Source organism: Penicillium digitatum, chromosome 5 (assembly GCF_016767815.1).
Source record: "Penicillium digitatum chromosome 5, complete sequence".
Lineage (NCBI taxonomy): Eukaryota > Fungi > Ascomycota > Eurotiomycetes > Eurotiales > Aspergillaceae > Penicillium > Penicillium digitatum.
In genome coordinates, this window is record NC_089388.1 from 323,527 (window position 1) to 345,949 (window position 22,423).

A 22,423-nucleotide genomic window follows, 5' to 3' on the forward strand; every position below is an offset into this window, starting at 1 on the left:
ATGAACTCTTCATCTGACTGTAACCTTTGGACTGGATAATTTGTCAACGGACGCTCTTCTAGAAAGGTCTTGAAAAAGAGAGGGAGGAGTCCTTGCACGAGTGGATCTGATCTTCACTAGTCCCCTTATTCACCAAATAGCGTGGTGTCAACTATCATATCATAAACAACGAGATAAAGTACAATTCAAAACCTAACGTGAGAAAGGGTGTCTGGGAAATCCTCCAGGGATAAATGCCCCTTGAAACCCATTTGGCCAAATGAATACAACATACCTTGGTTATTGGTCTGGGCATCCCAGATCCCACCAAGTCCACACAACAGAAAGGGGGCCATTTACACCACAATCTCCCAAGACAGTTAGATCAAAATCCACCCAAATCTGAAGGGCTCCAAGATCTAACATGAAAGAAGAACTCGGGATAAGCATAATCTGAAACCACAAAATGCTCGTCTGCTCCCGATGTGAGGACAACCAAAAACCTCGGTCTAACATCTACTGAGACCTAGAACCATATATTGTCCATCTCTCTCCAGACCCGTCGAGCGGAAGATTTCCGCAGTGCCGAGCGACCTCGGCTGAGCACGTCGCTAGATGCCTACAAAGGCCCAGCAAGACCCGGCAAGATCAAAGGTAGTGTGGGGTAAGAGACACCAAGAGAAGATCCTGGCTTGAACCACCTTGACAGTACGGAAATGTTCTATTCAAAATGCTGCCTAGGCTTATGAGGGTCCTACGATACCTATATAACCCCCAGCTGATAGGTTTCGATTCGTGTAATGTTCATGAGGATCTTTGGATAGACTCCCATAAAGATCTAGCACCATGGCAATTGCCGCTGTCCTGACATCGTTACAAGGCAGCGTGATGGAGTGTCTCTACCACTTACGAGTCGCCTCCCTTCTCGTCCCCATCCTCTATGTCATTCTAAATGAGTGCATTCGTAATTCGACCCGTGTCAAGGGGATGACAGGTCCGTGGGGATTGCCGTTGATTGGAAACCTGGCGCAAATTCGCACAGACGCCGCCGAGCAGTATCGCCTGTGGTCAAAAAAGCATAGCGCCGTTTATCAGATCCAGCTCAGGAATATCCCCGTCATCGTGGTTAGATCTGCTACATCGGCAAAGGTGCTTTTTGGTCATAATGCGCAGGCCTTGAGTTCCAGGCCGGAGACTGATACTTTCCACAAGGTCGTTTATCGAAGTTGTGACACGTGCTGGCTTTGGCTTTCTGTGATTGGAACTGATGACCGACACACCTAGATTGTTTCGAATACTGCCAGAACGACAATCGGCACCTCGCCCTACGGTGAGTCCTTAAAGAGACGCAGAAAGGGCGCTGCATCGGCTCTCAACCTCCCCTCCGTTGATATGTACGTGTCACACCTGGACGTTGAGACAAAAGCCTATGTGGAAGAACTGTACAGATATGGAAACCACGGGAAGACACCCATCAACCCCATGCCCATGATCCAGCGTCTGAGCTTGAGTTTGGCATTGACTCTGAACTGGGGAGTGCGTATTGCCTCGCAGGAAAAGGAGTTGTTCGATGAGATCACCGAGGTGGAAGAAGAGATCAGTCGGTTCCGAAGCACCACCGGAAATCTGCAGGATTATCTCCCTCTTCTGCGGTTAAATCCGTTTAGCGCCAACTTGAAGAGAGCTGTGGAGATGAGAACCCGTCGCGATAAGTATCTCGGGGCACTTTATAGTGACTTGGATGATCGCATGGCAAAGGGGATACACAAGCCTTGTATCCAGGCCAACGTTATTATGGAGAAGGAGGCTAAGCTGAATAGTGAGGAGTTGACGTCGATTAGGTTGACCATGCCTTCTGGTGGACTTGATACGGTCACCACTTTGGTTGCCTGGAGTTTGGGCTTGCTGTCTCAGCGTCCCGATATCCAGGATCGGGCGGCCGTGGCGGTTCGGGAAATGTATGGTGAAGATGAGCCCATGTGCTCTTCGGATGATGATCGGAAGTGTGCGTACATTGCAGCTCTGGTCAAGGAATGTCTTCGGTATGTTTTAGTCTCATCGCTTCCACGAGCGTTCAATGGACGTTGAGCTAACTACAATACTTTTAGATTCTTCACTGTGCTTCGATTGGCACTTCCTCGTACCTCGATCGAGGACATCACTTATGATGGAATCATCATTTCCAAGGGTACCATATTCTTTTTGAATGCCTGGGCATGCAAAATGGGTGAATCAATCTTGACATTCTGGGTAACAAATCCACAAAATACATCTAACCGTTCATAGATCCCGACGTGTGGGCTGACCCGGATGAGTTCCGTCCCGAGCGCTGGCTCAAGCAGCCCGATGCGCCTCTCTTTACGTACGGTATGGGCTATCGGATGTGCGCCGGCTCGCTGCTAGCCAACTGTGAGCTCTATCTCGTCTTCATCCGCACCCTCAACAGCTTCCGCCTCGAACCTCATGACAAAACAGACTACCACCCTCTCCGGGGAAACTCAGATCCGACAAGTTTGGTAGCCATTCCTCGAAAATATCAGGTCCGATTTGTACCGAAGAACGAAAAGGCTCTGTCGCAGGTTCTTGTCCAGTAAATGGTGCCCACTTGGTCCTTAGCATCGAGTTGGGCGGGAAGACACTTCGGCACAGAGCCAAATCCGGTCGAGGGATGGCCGATGGTTACATGGCGGTCGTGGGCTAGAGCTTCTGCATGCGCTTGAATCTCAGATTGCTGGCTCCATACAGCTTTGATGTCGTCAATGAGTCGGAGAGTCGTGGTTCTAGTTTATCCAGCGTCCCTAATTGGACGGCTAACGGCGAACATGTTCCGGATAACCCACCCTTGACTGACGTGGGAGACTGACATGGCACACTCAACGTACCCAATTCAGGCTTGGGCGTTGCTCATCATCTACTGAGAACATCAAGATGTTTCCTTTTCTTTTTCGTTCGTTATTTTTTGGGGGGGTTTTCTCAAAACTATCACCTAAAATTCCAATTCTGATTGTAGGCAGTCTAGTAGATAACTAATTAAGTGAGGCACCTTGGCCTGGATTCAACTCCTTCCGATGGTCATGATAGATATAAACAATTGAGGGGGGTATAGGTTCGTAAGAAAAGATCATCTAGGGCAGGGTTGATCCACAAGAAAAACAGAAAGAAAAGAAAACCCTCCACCCGCCTGCAAGGAAATGGTATATCTTTCCCGACAATGACGCCTTATATCCAGTATATGCAAATTATCAAAAAGCAGTTTGAGGGCTGCATGCATTTGGGTACCCTCGACATCATCCAGATGTGGGATGACGAGCTCGAGAAGCACAGGTTTTCGCTTTGGAGTTCGAACGGAAATTAGGTGGTAGTCATGCGTCGTTTCAGGTCGCGGACTTGGTCGAAGCAAGATGCATAATCGCGCAATTCATCCTGCAGCCGGTCGGCCACATTGGACGAATTGGATGTGTCGCTCTTTAGTGAAGAGAGTGAGGTTTGAGATGAGCAGACAGTGAGAATTTGAGAGGGGTGATGGGTGTCTGGGGTATTGGCCTCGGCTTGAGCATGGGCCTGGTTGATCTCAGACCAATGTGTAGACGCTGCACTCGATCTTCGTGACATCCCATCGGACATCTCATCCAGCTCCGCTAGACGGCACGTTTGGGAGCAGTATGGAGCGCCCAGGGTCTGACGGTCACAGACTAGGCAGAAGTCCAAAGACCATTCAGTTGACATAGTATATTAAAGTAACAGTGGCCTCAGGTCAAGGGTGATGATAACAATGAGATTGAGGCAGGTAAGGTTGTCAGGTTGCAATTGTAAGATTTAGCGATTTAGCGATGAGGATAGTGAGGATTGTATAAGAGACGAGAGAGACGAGAGAGACGAGAGAGACGAGAGAGACGAGAGAGAAGATAAAGATCCAAGCTCAAAAGCCAAGTGAAGTCAAGAAAGAAGCCTAAAGATCACCTCATAGGACTGACATTGAAGTGTCACACAGCGATCATGCCATACCACGCAATGGAATGGGCAACGGGGTCCTCTTTTAGAAGAATTCGAGATCGAAAAAAAAAGCAATTAGCAAAAAATTACAAGAATCTACACGGCTATTGCGGGGAAATATAATTGCGCATGTCGAAGTCCACGTTGTGAAGAAAAAGAGGGGGAATTGTTGTGCTTGGGGCGCTTAAAAAAAAAAAAAGAGATAAGATGAAGTATCAAGGCACTTGTACGTACTTATAATTACTTGTAGGGTGTCAGATTAAAATTTATATATATGTAAACTGCGTATATGTATAGCACAGTTGATAGGGAAGTAACAGCGCTTCTGTAAAAGATCATCTTATGTGAACGTAACGATGTCGTCAACTCCCCACATCCATCCATCTGAACATACTTATATATACACAGACATCTAAAGAGGCAGAGTCGGTTCTTTGTTTTTGCTTAAAAAAAAAACAAAAAAGGATGCAGGCACCTCGAACTGGAAAATCGAAATTTTCCTCCATTCAGTTCTTCCTATCGCATGATTTCTTTAAACATACTCGTCTGTTAACCTGTAACTATTAACACATGCAAGTACCTACACATTGAGCCAATACACCTTATCAAGCACCAATCATATCACCGAGCCATCCAGTCATATTCCTCCTCTGCAGCTATTCCTGTACCGACGATTATCTGTGCAGTAGTGCACAAGTTCTAAAGGGAACTAAAACTGAGAGGGCAGAAAAAAAATTAAAGAAAAACGATCTCAATCCCTGTGTTCTGATATGTCGGCCATTTCAAGATAGCCATCTGTATTGCATGCACCACTCTGCATTGGAATCAGCTGGTCTCGTTGATGCTCAAGTAGAATCGGGCTTTCTGCGAAAGAGGACTGGAAGCCCTATGATTTGGTCTTGAAGAACTCTTCTCTTCTTTTGATCGTCTTTTTTGGGGGGCCACTTATTGGGTTTACTAAGATAGGCCAAATAGGTCCGAGTGCATTCTCCAAATGCAATCGCCAATTCTGTAGCCCGATAGACATACGGGCGAGATAACCCGGGGAGAAAGGTCAAGTGCATGGGGTGCCTACAAAACTTCCACGAACGATTCAGGTGTGCCGCAAAAGATGAGATCATCTAGTATGTTTCAGCTGGGCTGGAGTCGGAGGGGGAGAGAGATGGCACTGATTCACTCTCCAGTCTTATCACATGGCTCGGCTGGAATGCGAACCAGCATTGATGGCAGGCGAGGGTCGTTGCGCGGCTTCTCCACATTCTTACCATCCGACTCAGTAGGTTCGTAGAGTCCGCCTGCCTTGCCTATCACAGGATAAAAATCAGTCTGAATACCCAAGGCTGGAAAGTAGCGCTTACTCGAGGCGAGGGTGATGGCCCTAATAACATTATCCCAGTTGGAAAGCACATATGCAACAGCTAATTGAGGTACAGTTAGCGACCAGCCGAAATCAATGGACTGGTAGGCCAACCTTCAGTGCCATCTTTCAGCGTGGAAATCTTATTGTCCAAAACTTGCATCTGAATCGCCAATGTTCCACTCAGATCGCGTAGTTGCCGCAAGTTCTCTAGCTCCGCCTTTTTGGCTGCAATGCGGGCCGACAGCGCCGAAGATTGCTGCGATTGCGAACCATTGGGCTGGCGCATGGACGAGCCACCAGGAGCGCCTGGAAGCATTGACGTGGGTCGTGAGGAGTATGCCATGGTGGGAAAGCCGTAGCGAGACGACAAAGTAGGTACAAAGAACGCGATCTCTCCCAAAGTCCTCGGGTGCCTTGTTGGACTCCAAGCTGCCCAGGCTTCGGAGCTCCAGAGCTGGGAGGGGCGCTGAGTCATCCAAACACGGAACGGGCACGCTAAGCTAAAAGCGGACAAACATCAACAAGGGCTTGGCATTCGACGCTGTTTACCTTCTGTCTTTCTCTCTCTCTCTTTGTACCCTATACTCCAGACGCAACCACCCCCACCATACACAGTCACTTCGTGGTATGTGATCCGTGGACTCGATATTCAATTCAAGTTTATTCCACCTGCAAACTGGGATTGTCTTTATATCTGATTACGCAGTGGTCGCTGCCCTCCAGCCTACATTATGGCTCGGTTGAATGACTATGCAGCTCCTGCCGAATCCATTGATGCCTGTAAGTTCGCGCAATATACCACTACATCATTATATTTGAACTAGCAGTTGACGTGGGGCCTCCTTTGTTTCCATTCAGTGAAGCGACGATTTGTGCGACAAAACCGTGAAATCGCGAGGGTGAATTCCTTGCAATCTCTCCGTATTCGCAGCCTAGAGTCAGAAGTATCGCATCTACTTTCAGAAAATGTTTCTCTTCGAAAACAGGTCATCAATCTTACACAAGAAGCCGAAAGACTGGAAGCAGGGAAAATGCTGCACAATGGAATATACGACATCAAATCTAAGCTGGATGCCAAACTAGCCGAGTTGAGCAGTTTGGCGGCAGACTTAGGCTCATTGCCCCGCAAGGTGGGCAAGCTTTGCGACGAACAGTTTGATAGGCCAAAGCAGACGGCAGAGTCGAGACCTAGGACAGAAGAAATGATGGAAGGAGAAGATGGAAGACTTCCTGCCATTATCGAGGACAAATTTTACCCTCGGCGGACTCTAGAGTGAGGATATTTGGGGATTTCTGGGCCATTCCAAGTTGCTAATACCTTCTTTAGGCCCCAGGAGCTCGACAGCCTAGTTGACGACGATAACAGTATTCTAGATTCTCCGCCGCAGTTCAGCTTTATGCTGGAGGAAGAACATGCACCCATTGGACATTCCAGTCCATCATCACCTGAAACAACATTCATAAGCCAAATCAACAATGATATACCCGAGGAACCCGAGCCATTACTTCCTCCAACTCTCGAGACACGCAAGAAGAATAAGAAGAAGTCGAGTTCGATTATTGCGCCTGAAGTTAGCCCCACGCCAACAGACCAGCAACCAAGTCTACTCATTGATACAACGCAGCAAGCAACATCGGTTTCGACGAAGCGCAAGTACATACCCGAAGACGATGACAGATTCACGTCCAACCTTGATGTTGACGAGGATGAATTCCAATTCACCCGGCCCAGCCATAGCCCAAAAAAGCAAACGAGCCCATGCGAAGATAAACAGCGAGACCAGTTACCTACCAAAAGCCATGTTGAAGGAACAAGAGGACCCCAAACCCCTGTCCTATCTATGCGGAAGGTTCTTGAACCAAGTATGTGCTGCTGTCTTTTGATTCTGCCCCTACCACACAAAGAGTGTAGCTAAAAAGCCGAACAGAGAGTGCAAACTCCAATCTAGGCTCTCCCAAAAAGGCCCGCACGTCTTCCTACCAGGACTCTACGCTTGTGCAGAGGTCCACCAAAGGTGACGAGAATAACTTCTCGCCACAGAAAGTCAAGGATGTTGAGAAGGTCGGTGGCAAGACTGCCAATCCAAAGCCACGAGTGTCCAAAATTGCCCCTTCAAACAAAGAAAAGCGCGCCGGTCGCCCTGCCCCTCCCCAGCTGGAAGAGTTAGCCTTATGCCTGCCAGCACTGTCACCACATCCGAATGCATTGAACATGGAGGAAGAGTCTGCAGGTCGGCCTTCCCGACGTCGTGGTGCTGTGGTTAGCTACGCAGAGCCTAACCTACGGGACAAGATGCGCCGCCCTACCAAGGAGATGATTGATGCTGTTGCATTTGGATCGCGAAGGTCCTCCAGTTTCCAGGTAGGTCGGGAAAGTTTGGACAGCGGGGGAGGGGGCATTCAGCCTCGTGGCACTCTTCCTGCTGATTTCACTCTTGCGGCGCAGAGCTCAGATCTGTCATTCGTAGATGGATCCTCGGAGCAGCTGCTAGCAATGGTCTCCCAGAGGAAACGCAAGGTTTTATCGACGCCGAAGGACGACAGTGATGAGGGAACTCCAAGCTCTGGTCTCAAGAAAGAGATTGAGGACAATCTTGCAGATATCTCCGCCCAAGTATCCCAAAAGCCATCGAATTTGACGCGTCAGACTCGGCGTCACTCGTCAAACCCCAAAAGTACAGCAGCGAACATGGCACAATACGACATGGACCAGGGTGAGCCTCAATCCCCAATCGGCGACTCTCCAGAAGATGAAGATTCATTTGGACCGGGGCCAAACGGTTCTTTAAATCGTGGTGTCAGACGTGGTCAGCGCGTTGCTGCAAGGAGAAAGAGCATGATGGTATGAATTCCGCTTTAGCGCTTGCAGAATGTACAATTATTATAGACCCAACCGGGCTGCAGTTATGTTTCATATACCCCTCACTGCGATCCCGATTTTCTCAATCCAAATTTCATTATCTTTTCTCTACATGTTTCAATTAGGGCAAGTAGCTCTTAACATGGCCATTTAACCGCCGGATTGCTTGCAGCGCAGCGCACCGTAAAAAGGGTTGATGTGCCCTTCCCGTGACTCCTTGATCATGCCACCCACGGGTGGGGGGTGTCTGTCCCGGAGTTGTGCAAATGTCATACACACTGCGCATAGAAATAGTTTCGTGAATATGCGATCCAGCCGGGATGATTCGCCGTGCATCAGACCTCCCCAAATCGTAAGTATTACGCTTTGCCCAGTTTCGTTTCATCATCCTGCCACTCAAAACCACCAAAAAACAAGATCAAGTACCCCTCGCATGACTTTGATGCTGATTCTTCAATGACTTGGGCATCTTCTCATATGCATTCGGACTCGGCTTCCTGCGATAACGCTTCGGTTTAGGATTGTGATCTTCGGAGCAACACCCTTCGTCATCGTGGGACGCATGTTCGTGCTCGTGCTCGTGCTCGCCGTGGGGTTCCCGCCCTCCATTGTGTGAGTTTGTGTGGCGAGCGCGGTTGACTCTGGAAGTGCAACGGTCGTCTTCACTTTCGCTGTCGCTCTCCGAGGAGCTAGATGAGGACTCTTCTGAGCTACTTTCTCCCACTGGCCGGGCTTTGTGGTAGATGCAGCATACTGGTGGCGGTTAGAATGTTGCTGGTTGCGGGTAGAATGGATAAGTTGGATCCGTACCCTTTGAGCTTTTTTTTCCCATGCCCTCGTTGTCAACAACATCTTCACTCCATCTGATTCGCCGAGAAGACGATGTTGCTTCACTGGTGTCAGTTGGTGCTTCCTCGGCTCGTAATCTTAGGGTTGGAATGTGTGGGGTTGATATATCCTGGGAAGACTCTGTTGTGGTTTGGAATGAACTTGAGGCCATTGGGTGTGTTCGAGACATTGCGACTGGGACGGAACAGAGTGAGGTGAGGTCAATAATCAAAGAATCAGTCTGAAGGCGGGAGGGTCTAGTGATGCAACTGATAAGGGTTCACCGCCTTCCAATCCCTCCACATACACAATAGTCGACCATATAAGCGACGCCTTTTTAAAGACTTTCTGGTCAAATTCTCAGATCTATGTTTTGGTGTTTAATTTTTATATGTTTCCTCCTGGTTTTGTAGCAATATAGGCAGTGAGAATGGCTGAAGAGATGCAAAAGTTGATGAACAAAATTTTACGGATTGTTCACTTCCTAAGTGCCTTTGAATTGGAGTTTTTTTTTTTTTTGGATCATTTGACGTTATAAGCTATCAAACAAGCTCACGCCTTCGATAGGCAAAGTGCACATAGGATAAATTGGTACATCCGTTGTAGAGAGTTGTGATGCGCCAACCTCAAAGAACCCTCTCAGCCAACCAAGGGGGGTGATGAAAAAAAGAAAAGATGAAAAGGATAAATTCACACAAAATTTTTCCAGAGTAAAGCCTCCTTATGTTGCAGCAATACATGGCTACCTGTGATCTAAAGCTCGTAAAAGGACCAGCCGTCAAGGCCGTCATTCTGGGAGGTCAACCTTGATTCTTGCTCAAATCCAGGGGAACCAGTAGAGGCAGCAACAAACTCAGTGCGCAGTTCTTGGTCCAGTCATAGCTCATCTTCCTGATCCATCTCCGATGGCTTCAACAGGCCACCGACCTTCATAGCTCGGTCGCGCTCGGCGACCTGGGCATCACGCACCGCCTGTTCCCGTTCTTCCGCATACAGCTCCGCGTTGTCATCAGAGAACTCTTTCAGGGAAATCAGGAAATCACGAAGGTGAGTCTTGAATTTGTTCAGGTCATCAGTGTACGCAAACAGTCCAAGAACGAACTGTTTTATTTGTGCTCTAGTGGGGAAAAGTCAGCACGGTCTTGCATGGTTTTAATTGTCAGGGGAGGGAGGGGGGTTGGCTTACTCCTGAAGATTACTGAATGCATTCTTGAGCAGATTTGCGATGTGCTCCTGCAAGAAGTCCTTGTTTGAAGTTCCAGCTGGGGCTTGGTCAGGGGAATAGATGGGCTCCTGGATTTTGCCAGATTCCACAAAGTAAAACATGCGCGACAAAAGCATGGCCTGGGATTTAAATCCTAAAAGATTTTGTTTTGAGCTTCTTGCTTCATATCAAGGAGAGATGGCTTTACTTACCAGCCTTATGGTCACTATCCGTGAGGACAAAGAAGACGTCTTGTAGAATAGCAACGTAGAACTCGCGGAAGAAAATGCTCGAGGTTTGCTGATCAGTTTCGGCCATGTTGTTCATCAGCTCCAAACACATTGTAAGACCAGTGTTTTCCACCTCGCGGTTATCATGCTTTGATGCCCACATGCATGAATCGATAACAAACTTGAACTGCGCAGCATCGAGCTTCAGAAGTGCTTGGAAGCAGTACAGATTGACAGCTTGTAGCAATTTGAAGAACTCGACCCGGTGCTCAGGGTATTCGTGGAAGTCCTTGTTGATCATCTCAAGAGTGCAGTTGAAGACACTATCCATGATGGCGGGAATCTTATCCTCCATCAGATTCTAATTAACTCGTTAGCAAGGTACAAGTACAGGAGGTGCCAGGCCATCAAGCGACACAAGCAGAGAGGATGAACATACGTGAAGCTTGTGGATAATCGTAGTCATGGCATTCAAGACCTCAGCCTCGCGTGCATCGGGGACGTTCCGGGCATAATCGATCAGTACAGCCTCCATGAGCGGCGGTACCATACTAGAATTGACCATCTCGAGGTCATCAGACTTATCCACGTAGGTATCGATGAGCTTCAAGATTTCTTTCTTGATCGTCCGAAGTCCTCGGACCTTGGGGGTTTTCGGGGCGATGGCTCCTGTTTTTGGGTCAGTCAAAAAGTTCTAGTGTTCACCACACAGCGGATTGGAAGAGATACCATCACTTGCAACAGCATCATTAATTAGCTGACTGGCAGCACGGTACATATTCAACATGTCATGATAGATCCGGCCAATCTGAGAATAAAAGTAGGTACCAATCGAGGAGCAAGCTGCAACGTTAGTCTTCATGATGTTTCCGACAATCTTGATGGTGTTAGCATCTTGGAGAATCGCCGGATTTTGGTTTGCCTCCGCGATAATCTGATCCCAGGCAGTGTTGGGAAGCGCCATCAAGTTCTCGGTCAAGCGGTCCTGCAGACCCTTTTGACCTTGAGCCGAAATCATGTAGCCACAGGCTTCGTAGAAAGTATGAATCTGTTGCGGAGAAAGGTCCATGGTGATCTTCCTCATGTTTCGGACAATTTCTTCGATAAAAGGTTCACTTTCACCAGGTTGGAGAGCCACAAAATGGCGTCTGCACTTGTTGGCAATCTTGATAAACGTATCGCAAGCCATGTCCTGGACACCTTCGTGTGTCTCGTGCATGAACTCGAAAAGCTTGTTGACTACCGTCTTCAGGAACTTCCAGTGAGCCTTCAAGAACCGGGGATATTGTCCCACGATGTACATGATGTTACTCGCCACCACAGCCTTGTTGTCCTTTCCACGCTTCTGCTCTGTGAGACCAAGCAGATCCTTGATCACGGTTACCAGGAAGCGTTTCTCGGTCTCCTCATTCATGGCTCCAGAGATAGAACCGATAGCCCAGCACAACGTGTTGCAGTTCACCCACGACCATTCAGTTCCATCAACTTGCTTAGCCAGTTTATCAATCATGATGGTTTCCGTATCAACCACATCAAGATGGGTCAAATAGACCAAGCACTCGCGTATCGTCTTGTAAAGTTGGATCGTATCGCTTTCCTTGACAAACTCGCGCACAATTTCGCCCTCGTCGTTTTCAACAACCAAGACCTCTTCTGGACGGACCATCTTCTCGATCATCACGGTGCGAAGGTTTGTTAACACAGTTTCATACTTGTGCTTGCGCAAAGGATAGTTCGCAAGGGTAGTGGGATTAGGAGCACCGCCATTCGCCAGCCCACTAACGCTCATGGATACAAGCGGGTTGATGTCGGTGATTGGGAGCTGTTGCATCTCTTCGTAAAGTTCTTGCACGAGCCTTGTCCAGTAGTCCAAACAAATCTTGAATACCTCCCGATCATCGATCTGGCTGACCCGAATCAGATAGAAATGTGCGTGCGTGAGGTAATCTTGGTTAGGCAACTTTTCGATGAGCTGGAAAAGAAAGTAGGAAGTCAGTAAAAAGTTAACCCAAAAACCCCCCCAAACCAGGCGTTGGAGAAAAGGAGGAGCATACATCTAGGTGGGCACTGAAAAAGCTCGAAAGGAACAAGGCCAAGTTTGATACAAACTCTTGGTCTCTTCCATTGCTCATGGCATATGTCTGCTTTAGGTCGAGGGACAGAGGAATGACATTGGAAACGGTAGTGAGGGTCTCGGTGAACATGTGCACCAATCGTTCGTCATAGTTGTAAGGGGTGCCAATTTGCAAGCCACCGATCTCAGTCAGACACTTCAGAGTCACATTTCGGAACTCGGGCTCTCCGAGGAATCGGGTGAGGAGAGTGTTGATGATCGGCGTTTCGAAAATGTAGCCCAACGGGATCCAGTTCAAAAATCGAAGGAGAGTTTCAAGGGTCGCTTTCACCAAACTGGGCTGGTTTGCAGTGTTGAGAACCTCGGAGCACAGTTGGAAGATCGAGGCAAATTCCGAGGTCATGGAGGTCTTTAAGTTCCGTGCCTTCGCCGAGGTCATTTGATCTTGCGAAAAATCAAAGACTTCCTCCGACAATAGACGGAGAATTGTCATGTTGTTTTCACAGATCGAAAGGCTGGCATGGCAAGAAGAAATGATCTCGTTGATAAAAGTGGGCCAGTTGTGCGGCCATTCTTGCTTCAGAATGGAGACGAGGACGAGATTGAGCTTGTTCAGTAGAGGGCGCTCCGCTTGGATCTTCTCTTCAGATTCGGAGTTCTCGAGAATGAATCTCACAATGAAATTGCGGATACCTATGAAGAGCAATCTTAGTATGGGGCGGGAGACAAAACCAGGTGCAGTTCTTACCCTGGCATTGTTCTCTTGGTAGGACCTTCCACCGTGTCATAATCACATTGTCCAAGACTTGGAGAGCAATGTCTATTTCAGGTCAGCAAGACTTCCCCAGCATTTGGAGGCATAAGGGAGATTTCCAAAGACTCAAAACACACATTTGGTTTGAAGGTACGAGGCCTCTTGGAGGATATTGCCCACGGTAACCCAGGCATCGGGGTTTTGCTTGAACTGCAGAGTACATAACAATCAGCCTTCAGCTCATGTGAGATTGGGGAAGAGTTGCGCGCTTACTTCTGTCAAAGTCTGTTGTGCTTGGTTTTGCTGGAAGCGGTTTTAAAATCAGTGTTATTGCCCCCAGAGCTTTAGTGAGAAAGAGAGAAAATCCATGGATTCTACAATACAAGCAGTGTAGAACAGATAGGTTTGACTTACCACGGCACCTTTGCCTTCAAACAGAGCTCGGACCGTGTTGTCCAGCTCTTGTACCGAAATCGACATCCTGGCGCAGGCTGGCGATTTCGCCTCTGATGAAGGAATAAGGTTTGAGACACGAGAGTCAAGAGTGGACGTTGATGAGAACCGCCTTGATAAGTTATGGGGGTGCCACGGCGGCTGCAGGGCAGTATCAAATAATAGAGGGGAACAAGAAGCAAGTGTGACCGGTGGGGTAGAGAGATCCTTAAGAGGGGTTGGGGTCAGCACGATGTCAGGACGAGAAATGATTGGATGGAGAAATCAGGGGAGGCGATCAGTCCAGGTCAAGGCTTACCAGACTCTGAAGGCAAAAAATAACAACACGAGATTGGGGTCAAAAAAAGGAAGCTATCGCAGACTCTGGCGGTGAGAGCGCGTTGGATGTTTGAACTTGATCTTCTCCCGGGTCTCGTTGAGGTCTTAGTCAGCACCGGCTTTCTAACCTTGGATCCAGTACTCCGTACAACCAACAGAACTATACATATATTCATGGATACACCTACTTTGTAGGTATTATATTGTTATCAACTCAGGTGTATTTTCATTTTCTATGATAGTAGGAGAAAAGTGATAGTGATGGTGATAGTGATAGAATTCTGAGAGTTGGGCTGAATCAGGTGCCAACACTTAGTAGTCTATACTACACATTTCTGTATACAATAACCAAGCATGGCGTACGCATAGATTGTTCCGTAAGAATAGATATAATGCAGAAAGAAGTACGGAGTATTCCGTATTCCGTGAGTAAAACAAAGAAAAATCGTATAAACTCACTGAAAGCGCCCATGAGGCATCCGTGCTCAGCCGACTCCTCTAGTGATTTTAGTTCCTTGGCCCTAGCGCCGCGGTACGCTGCAGTCATCAATAACTCCCGAGATGAGCGCCAGATCCATGAAAACTCAGGCTTTTAAAAGAAATGGATGGAAAACGATAAAACAATTTTGAAAAGAAGAACTAGATTGAAGTTTTTTTATTCAAAAATGTACCACAAAACAACAACAAAAGTCGAGTCCTCTTTAAGCGCATAACCGCCATTATGCGCGGGACACCGCGTACACGGGCGCCAACGGCGAATGTAGGCAAAAAGGAAATTAGAAGAGGGGGAAAGAACTGGGAACGCGCGCAGAAAACAAGTCCAAAGCGGATAGGTCGTGTCTCAGACCCGCGCCTCACTAGGATACGGCTGATCGCTTCTCCGATTGGTGCTGCCTGTGGCGCCGTCTTTGCCGATCGCGCGCCAACTTCCCCTTTCCCTAATTTTTTTTTTTCTTTCTAGTTATTGGAGATTACTCTCTTTTTTATTTATTTATATTTTATTATGTACTTTTCTTGAAAAAGAGAGAGAGAAAGAGAGGGAGGGTCCTAGCTCGGTGTTTTCCCCCTTCTCTTTTATTAGTCTCATCCCCCCCTCCCTCTTCTCCCCCATTTTCCGTCTCTTCCTTCCTCCTTTGGCTTTCTCCCTCTCTCTCTCTCTCTCTTTCTCCTTCTATCTTCTTTAAATTTGAGCCTTTTGCGACTTCTTTTGCATTTTTATCAGTTTTCTCCCTTTTTTGGGGGGTTTAAAAAGACGCACCACTTTGTTGGATGCTCTGCTTTCGACACATCTTGTATACTATCTGAGATAATCTCCCGATCTCCTTGCCCCACCCAGGTGACTTAACTTGCAATTCCACGCCAACAAAGAGCTGTTGACTAAGATATTGAAAGTATTTCCAACCCTTTCAAAGCTTCTATTCTCTTCTCTTGGAGACTATCTCTCACATTTGGGGGCTATTTCTTGGCAATTGAGTGGAAACTTTGGCCTATACCCATCTACTTGAATTGTCTCTTACACCTCTCGGTGTAACTCCAGCCCTATAATTTGTGGTCTCTGATTTCCTTTCCTTTTCTTTTTTTTCTTTTTCTTTTCTTTTCTTTTTATTTGGCTCCTTGGCTTCTATGATGACGGCTCTTGCTGCTGCACCTATCATGAATGGTAGTCACGACTCTGGGGCCGAAACGGGGACGGAACACAGCCCATCCCGATTTACCGCAGTTAATGGCAGAGAACCCGTGATCTCTGCAAATGGCAATGGGAATGGTCATGGGCTAACACCCAGTTCTGTCCCCAATGGAGAACGTGTACCCGCCCAAGAAAAGACCAATTTAGATCCCAGTCGGGATGATCGGGATGATCGGGATGATACTGCCAAAGATCAAGAGAAGTGGTCACAAACATCCTCGCCCAGCGGCTCTCACAACAGGAATAAGAGAAAAAGATCAGAGTCTCGAGAACAAGATTCTGTGAACGCCTCCAGGAGCCCGGTAAACCGTCCCGAGAGCAACCAACCCAATCCAAACGGCTTGCCAGGTTCGGCCTCGGAGATAGAGCGTGGCAATCATTCTGCAACATCATCTCACCGGTCCGAGGGGAATGATGCGGGCCATACCTCCGCCAATAGTCCTTGGTCAGAATATGATTCTCAGCTGATCACCCAGGCACAGCGGGCCCAGCAAATTGATGCATCGGATGTCCACCTAGCAGACGCTCTTCAGCGCGAGACAGGCCAAGAAAGGTCCATGACAAATCGGTCAACCCCCGGCACGCAACAGCCGTCCTCTCCTAGTTATGCGCCAGATCGACATGGGGCCGCGCAGGTGGCTCCAAAGAGGAAGCGGGTATTTAGTAACCGAACGAAGACAGGCTGTATGACCTGCCGCCGCAGAAAAAAGAAATGTGACGAGCAACATCCAGCGTGTAAGTTCACTCCTTATGGCTCTAGCTTCCCCGTTTCTTTCTCTCTTTTCTAAAATTATTCCCTGTTCAAATTTCACTAAAGGAACGACATTAATGATGCACTGTAGGCAACAACTGTCTTCGTGGGGGCTTTCTGTGTGAAGGGTATTCATCCCGAAGCACCTGGCAGAAGCCGTCTAGTACAAAAACCCCGATCCCTTTGCAATCCAAAGAAGGCTATTCAGACATCAATGGCCCGTATGTGCAAGAAACAAATCGACACCAAGACCGACAACCTAACCTAGTGGAGCATGTCGAATCCACGAAAATCAGGCCCATGGTGGTGGAGGAAAATGACCGCCCCGTTCAACAATACAATACCAGCCCAACAGTTGCGCCATCCAACCATGCGTGGTCAAAACAAGCTTGGCCAGGTGCTGGCCCGGGGACTGGGTCCAATACTAGTCATCCCCCTTATCCCTCCGAACCCATGGCGAAAGTTGTCGATTATCGGGAAGTTCCACCTATCCATGAGCTATCGCGGGAAGGGCGTCCCAAACCTGACTATCCGGTCATCTCTTCACTTCGGGACCTCAGTCATCCATCTCATCCTAAATCCAACATGCCCTTATTCCAAAATGGGCCCGAGCCACGGACACTGCCCGCAGCAGCTGTGGACACCCATAGTCCCCAGGCGCAGGCTCGGATGGCACTTAGTATCGAGCATCAGCTCTCTGGCCGTACCCTATCGAGTGACGAGACAGAGAAGGAAAAGATGATCAGAGGCAAACTCTACCGACCATTTGACGTTCACCTCGTGGAGGAAAGAGATCGTTGCCGAGGTGCACTATGGAAATTTAATAACGCCTGCAATCCTCTCAACGGCATCAGTTCGAAAGAGCAAAACCGCCTTCTGAAGGAGATCATCGTACCTCCGGCATCTTCCGTTGTCAACTCCCCAGCTGGAACTGGCGTGCCTCGCTCTGCCGGATCCATCGGCCAAGGGGCGGTTGTTGAGGCTCCTTTTAGTTGTCATTATGGTTACAACCTCCACATTGGGGAAGACGTCATGATTTCGGAGAATTGCCTGTTTGTGGATGACTGTGTTATCCGCATCGGTGCTCACACATGGATAGGCCCCAACGTCAAAATCATTAGTTCAACTGCTCATCCCAACATGCAAGAGCGCAAAGGCTCGCAAAGTCGATATCAAGGTCGGCAAGTCATTATCGAAGAAGACTGTTATGTGGGCGCGGGTTGCATCATCTACCCAGGGGTTCGTCTTGCTCGTGGCGTTTATGTAGCCCCAGGGGAGATTGTCAACACCAACATTGCAGGTTACATGTTTCAGGGGTCAAAACCCAGCTTTGCTATGTGAACGAAGTGACGTGTATTGATGTCGTATATGTGCCGAATAATCATCCGCTACGTTACTGGTCTACCAACAACGCCTGTAGATGAGCGAGCGAAATAATAACTCGTGGATTTGTTCCTCTCTTTTCATTTGACTTTGAACTTTTTTTTTACTGATCTTGATTTTGATTTCGATATCCACCGTCGCTGATGAATGGTTATCTTCACTCTTGTATGTTATTAGCGTTCCATGCGGCGAACCGGATGTCATCATGCAGCCTATACACATTGCCTCTGCATTATTTACCTCGTTTTTACCTCAATTCTGCTACAAAGTTTTTTTTCCATCTGAACCTGCCAACAAATACCTGCTACACTGTCAGTTGGACAGAAGAAGAGATGAAGAAATGAATAAAATTGTAATAAGAGGGTAATCGTAAAATAAAAGGGAAAACATCATGTCACATAAAGGGAAATCTATCCAGTTTTCAAGTCGCATTTTTTACGTTCAACACATCAGACCCAACGTAGAAGTCAGATGTAAAATACAATCAGTGATCACACGAGAAATGAGAGGCCCGAAAATCGCACTTTTGGAGTGGAGAAAGTGTAGTAAAGGAGAAAGTGGCGAGTTGAATGAACAACTAAAGCCAGTCGAGAAATTCCGGGACAAAGTAACTGATCACAATCCCAGCACCTGCTCTCAATATGCCTTCAGTGCTTTCCAGGGCCATATCCTTGAGATTGAAGACACCGGCCTTAGCAGCAGCATGAATCATTGCAAATTCACCACTGACCTGGTAGGCGGCTACCGGAAGATCCGGTGCCAAATCCTTGGCATCCCGGATGATATCAAGGTAGCTGCTGGCTGGCTTCACCATGATAATGTCTGCACCTTCGGCCATGTCCCTCTGTATCGCCCGTCGGGCAAGACCGCGGCCGCCTGGAGGAAGCTGGTAGCACCGACGATCCCCGAATGAGGGGCAGGAGCCGGCCGCATCACGGAACGGTCCATATAAGCAGCCGCTGAATTTAGCACTGTAAGACATCAAAAGTACACGGTGTGCCACACCAGCTTCAATCAACTTGAGCTTGATAGCCCGGATTCTTCCGTCGTTCATGTCTGATGGGGCCACGCAGTGAGCTCCAGCCACGGCGTAGGCAATAGCTACATCGGAAATCCGATCAACGGACTGCGCGTTGTCGAGAGTTCCATCTTCTCGTAAGATACCACAGTGACCGTGCGATGTGTACTCGCAGAGGCAAACATCGGTTGTAATATAAAGTTGAGGGAAACGAGATCGGAGAAGACGAATAGCCTGAATGACAGGACCATCGGGGTCATCTGCGGCGGTCCCCAATGCATCCTTGGCGGATGGCTGAAGCGGAACACCAAACAACATGACCGATCGCAGTCCCTTCCGAACAAGAGGAGCAACAAAGGGAACCAGACGATTGATTCCACGACGGTATTGATTGGGCAAGGAAGGAATTAATGTCTCCTCGTCGGGATTGTCTGTGATGAATAACGGATAGATGAGCATATCCTAGAGAGACAATGTATTAGCGATGAGTTGCCAGTAGAATTTTGAGTCTCCCAACACCATTGAAAGCGGACCTTTGTCAATTGCCTGTCGGCCTGCCATGCCCTAGTCAGGGGATGGCTGTATCCAGAATGTAACTGGCTGGAAACTTCGCCAGAAATGCTGACGCTTGTGGCTGCGGTGCTGGCATAAGACCGAGCGGTCGCGTGAGACAGGTGAGATCGGGCGCGGGATATTTGGGAGCTGCCATCATCTAGACGAGCATCACGGAAGGCAATGTCGGACACCAGATTTGAAAAAGACATGTTGAAAAAAGAGAGCGAGAGGGATAAAGACAAGGATCAACCTTGGAAATTGCAGAGGTGAAATTGAAGGGAATTGGGGAGGCCGAAGATAAGGTCCATGGGTGAATAAGGTGAATATCAGCTACTCTGATTGGTTAACTAAACCTTTCAGGTCCCGCACTTTGCCACTCCGAGTCTGCCGGATGTCCCGTTCTGAGAAATAAGATTAGATCGAGATCGGTGAAGGCCATTTGTTGTTTTCAGAACGTAGGTCGGTTCACTAGCTCCTATAACTATCAAATTTTGGTTATTTGTCAAATTATACGTTGCAATTTGTTGTGAGTCATGTGACTTCCCGTTTGCTCCCAGTACTTCAATCTAGCTAGTGCCTATAGGAGTTTGACTATTTGCACACCCCTTAGCGTCATTTTTTGCTATCTGCACATTTTTAGTCCTTTTTAGGTATAGCCTTTCTTGGATAACCGTTTGTCATCATTTGTGTAATTTAATATGGTATCCGCATAGTAAATGACACCCTCATCACCTGACTCTTGGCCACATATAACCCTACACCAAAATACTTAGCCGAGATCATGTGCCTGCTCCACAATTCATATCGCACAGTAACAATTCCACTATACCATAATTAATTTTTTGAAGCTATTCCCAGATCTTGTCCCCATCTTTGAAGGCTCCATCTTCGAAGGCTCAATTTTTGAAGCTACTCACAGATCTCATTATGTGTCAGGGTGCGGGCTGGCAGGACGGTATGATAGGAGATGACTGGCAGGGACAGGTCGTAACAGATCAGATTCACATTGACAGGCAGGTACAGGCAGGGGCAGGCTAATATACAAGACGTAGCTCGAAGAGCTACAACAGGATCTAGAACTGAAGTTCAAGATAAACAGGTCGGAGATCACGTGTCGTGATCTTCCTTTTACTAAACATTACGGTTCACACCGTGACAGTACCCCCTCCCTTAGAGCCGAGCTCCGTCGAGGCGAGGCTTGTGCGGGTATCTTCGGTGGAAGTTCCGTATGGTTTCGCGGGCGTGGTCCAGGTATTCAACAGGCTCTTCAGTGGGTTCGTCGTAACCAATCCATTTGACGGTGTACTTCAGACGCGGGCCTCCTCGGCCTCGTCGTTCCCAGCGGGAATCTAAGATGTCTTCAACTTCCCATTCTTCCAGTCCTTCGACTTCGACAGGCGGTGCGGGTTCAGTAACTTGTCCATTTACCGGGTTCGTGGCGGCAGGCTGTAGCAGGCTGACGTTAAACACAGGGTGGATCTTCATACTAGCAGGCAGTTCGAGCTTGTAAGCGTGTGCACTTATAGCTTCTAGGACCTTAAAGGGGCCTAGGTTCTTCCAGTCCAGTTTCTTCTGCGGGCGGAGGGTTCGGATATTCCTGGCGTTCAGCCAGACCAGTTGTCCAGGACGGTATCGGCGGGCAGGGGCGCGGTGACGGTTCGTTTGTTCTTCGTATCGGGCTTGTGCGGACAGTATCTCGGCGCGGATGTACTCAGTCAGTTCTTGCATTCGTGTAGCGAACTTTTCCGCGTCTCGGGTCGCAGGGTGACTGGCAGGCTGGGATGGTTCGAACCCGATGCGGGGGTGGAACCCATAGTTCGCGTAGAACGGAGAAACTCGGGTGCTCTCGGAGTAATGAGAGTTTGCAGTGAATTCGGCCAGCGGGAGCCATTCAGACCAGTCATCCTGTAAGTAGGACACATACGCTCGGAGGTATTGTTCCAGTACGGCGTTCGCGCGTTCAGTCTGGCCATCAGTTTCCGGGTGATAAGCGGTTGACAGCAGGTTGGTGATTCGCAGGCGCTTTGTCAGGTGTTTCCAGAATTGGGCCACGAACTGGGGTCCTCGGTCAGATACAACGGTATTCGGCAGGCCGTGCAGTTTCCAGACATGACGGGTGTACAGGCGGGCGACTTCTTCAGCGTTGCAGGTTCCCTTGCAGTGTATGAAGTGCTTCATCTTGGTCAGACGGTCTACCACGACTAGGATGGCGTCGTAACCGTAGCTCAGGGGCAGGTGCGTGATGAAGTCCATGCTGATATCTTGCCAGGCTCTCTCAGGTACGGGCAGTTGTCTCAGGATCCCTTGACGGACTTCTCGGGCGGGGGTGATACGGCGGCAGGTATGGCAGTTCTTGGTCCAGTCGCTCACGTACTGGTATACTCTAGGCCAGTAGTATTCTCGGGACAGCAGTTCATAGGTCTTCGACCGGCCAGGGTGTCCCACGGTGGGCTTGTCATGACACAGGCGCAGTATTTCAGCTTTCAGTTCATCGTTGTCAGGGACGTACAAGCGGTTCCGGTAGTAGAGGTAGTTGCCTCTTCGTTCGCAGTCGGCAAGTGTAATCTCAGGGTGACGGCTAGCGTTCTTGTCTAACGCTTCCAGGATAGATTGTACTACTTTATCTTGGTTGTAGGCTTCCAGCAGTAAATCCTTGATCGTAGATGGTGGTTCGGGCAGGTTGTTCTCGATGTATCGGACTCTTCTTTCAGGAGCAGCGGTGATGGGCGGATCGGCAATGTCGGGCGGAACGGTGATAATAGGCGGTTCTTCTGGCAGGTCTGGCAGTTCAGGTGGAGTGGTTGTAGTGACTCCGTTTCTCTGTCGTGTTGTGACGTTTATCTGTAGGTTTTCTTTCTTCAGAACAGTCTGGCTCTGATGCGCTAAGCGCTCATCCCCCTCTTTAGGGATATCCTCTGACCTCCTGGTCAGGGCGTCGGGCTTTGCACCTTGTTTTCCGGGACGGTACGTGATCTT

The 22,423-nt window shown here is 48.5% G+C and overlaps 8 protein-coding genes across 8 annotated transcripts; 3 read left to right on the forward strand and 5 right to left on the reverse strand.

The window, feature by feature from the left end:
* Pdw03_1335 (Cytochrome P450) lies at positions 1-2,573 on the forward strand (the record flags this gene model as incomplete). The annotated part of the gene is made up of 9 exons (XM_066099881.1): positions 1-19; positions 301-358; positions 414-447; positions 510-643; positions 816-1,191; positions 1,264-1,373; positions 1,428-2,021; positions 2,088-2,206; positions 2,266-2,573. 9 exons carry the CDS (start codon positions 1-3, stop codon positions 2,571-2,573), a joined length of 1,752 nt encoding a protein of 583 aa, XP_065957608.1.
* A 757-nt stretch (positions 2,574-3,330) lies between these two features.
* Positions 3,331-3,705, reverse strand: Pdw03_1336 (Life-span regulatory factor; the record flags this gene model as incomplete). The annotated part of the gene is made up of 1 exon (XM_014679684.1): positions 3,331-3,705. One exon carries the CDS (start codon positions 3,703-3,705, stop codon positions 3,331-3,333), a length of 375 nt encoding a protein of 124 aa, XP_014535170.1.
* A 1,440-nt stretch (positions 3,706-5,145) lies between these two features.
* Pdw03_1337 (DASH complex subunit) lies at positions 5,146-5,675 on the reverse strand (the record flags this gene model as incomplete). The annotated part of the gene is made up of 3 exons (XM_014679683.2): positions 5,146-5,276; positions 5,331-5,390; positions 5,444-5,675. The coding sequence occupies 3 exons, from the start codon at positions 5,673-5,675 to the stop codon at positions 5,146-5,148; spliced, it is 423 nt and encodes a 140-aa protein (XP_014535169.2).
* Positions 5,676-6,063: 388 nt separating this feature from the next.
* On the forward strand, positions 6,064-8,180 carry Pdw03_1338 (Shugoshin family protein; the record flags this gene model as incomplete). Its single annotated transcript, XM_014679682.2, has 4 exons — positions 6,064-6,112; positions 6,191-6,605; positions 6,660-7,195; positions 7,261-8,180. The coding sequence occupies 4 exons, from the start codon at positions 6,064-6,066 to the stop codon at positions 8,178-8,180; spliced, it is 1,920 nt and encodes a 639-aa protein (XP_014535168.2).
* Positions 8,181-8,610: 430 nt separating this feature from the next.
* On the reverse strand, positions 8,611-9,210 carry Pdw03_1339 (Type 1 phosphatases regulator ypi1; the record flags this gene model as incomplete). The annotated part of the gene is made up of 2 exons (XM_014679681.1): positions 8,611-8,945; positions 9,003-9,210. The coding sequence occupies 2 exons, from the start codon at positions 9,208-9,210 to the stop codon at positions 8,611-8,613; spliced, it is 543 nt and encodes a 180-aa protein (XP_014535167.1).
* Positions 9,211-9,896: 686 nt separating this feature from the next.
* Pdw03_1340 (Exportin KapK) lies at positions 9,897-14,229 on the reverse strand (the record flags this gene model as incomplete). Its single annotated transcript, XM_014679680.2, has 12 exons — positions 9,897-10,137; positions 10,207-10,378; positions 10,437-10,815; positions 10,894-11,123; positions 11,184-12,426; positions 12,509-13,221; positions 13,277-13,348; positions 13,420-13,492; positions 13,556-13,585; positions 13,697-13,942; positions 14,034-14,039; positions 14,182-14,229. The coding sequence occupies 12 exons, from the start codon at positions 14,227-14,229 to the stop codon at positions 9,897-9,899; spliced, it is 3,453 nt and encodes a 1,150-aa protein (XP_014535166.2).
* A 1,477-nt stretch (positions 14,230-15,706) lies between these two features.
* Positions 15,707-17,832, forward strand: Pdw03_1341 (Fungal transcriptional regulatory protein, N-terminal; the record flags this gene model as incomplete). The annotated part of the gene is made up of 2 exons (XM_014679678.2): positions 15,707-16,475; positions 16,583-17,832. 2 exons carry the CDS (start codon positions 15,707-15,709, stop codon positions 17,830-17,832), a joined length of 2,019 nt encoding a protein of 672 aa, XP_014535164.2.
* A 619-nt stretch (positions 17,833-18,451) lies between these two features.
* Pdw03_1342 (Delta-aminolevulinic acid dehydratase) lies at positions 18,452-19,656 on the reverse strand (the record flags this gene model as incomplete). The annotated part of the gene is made up of 2 exons (XM_014679677.1): positions 18,452-19,354; positions 19,426-19,656. The coding sequence occupies 2 exons, from the start codon at positions 19,654-19,656 to the stop codon at positions 18,452-18,454; spliced, it is 1,134 nt and encodes a 377-aa protein (XP_014535163.1).
* Between the last annotated feature and the right edge of the window lie 2,767 nt (positions 19,657-22,423).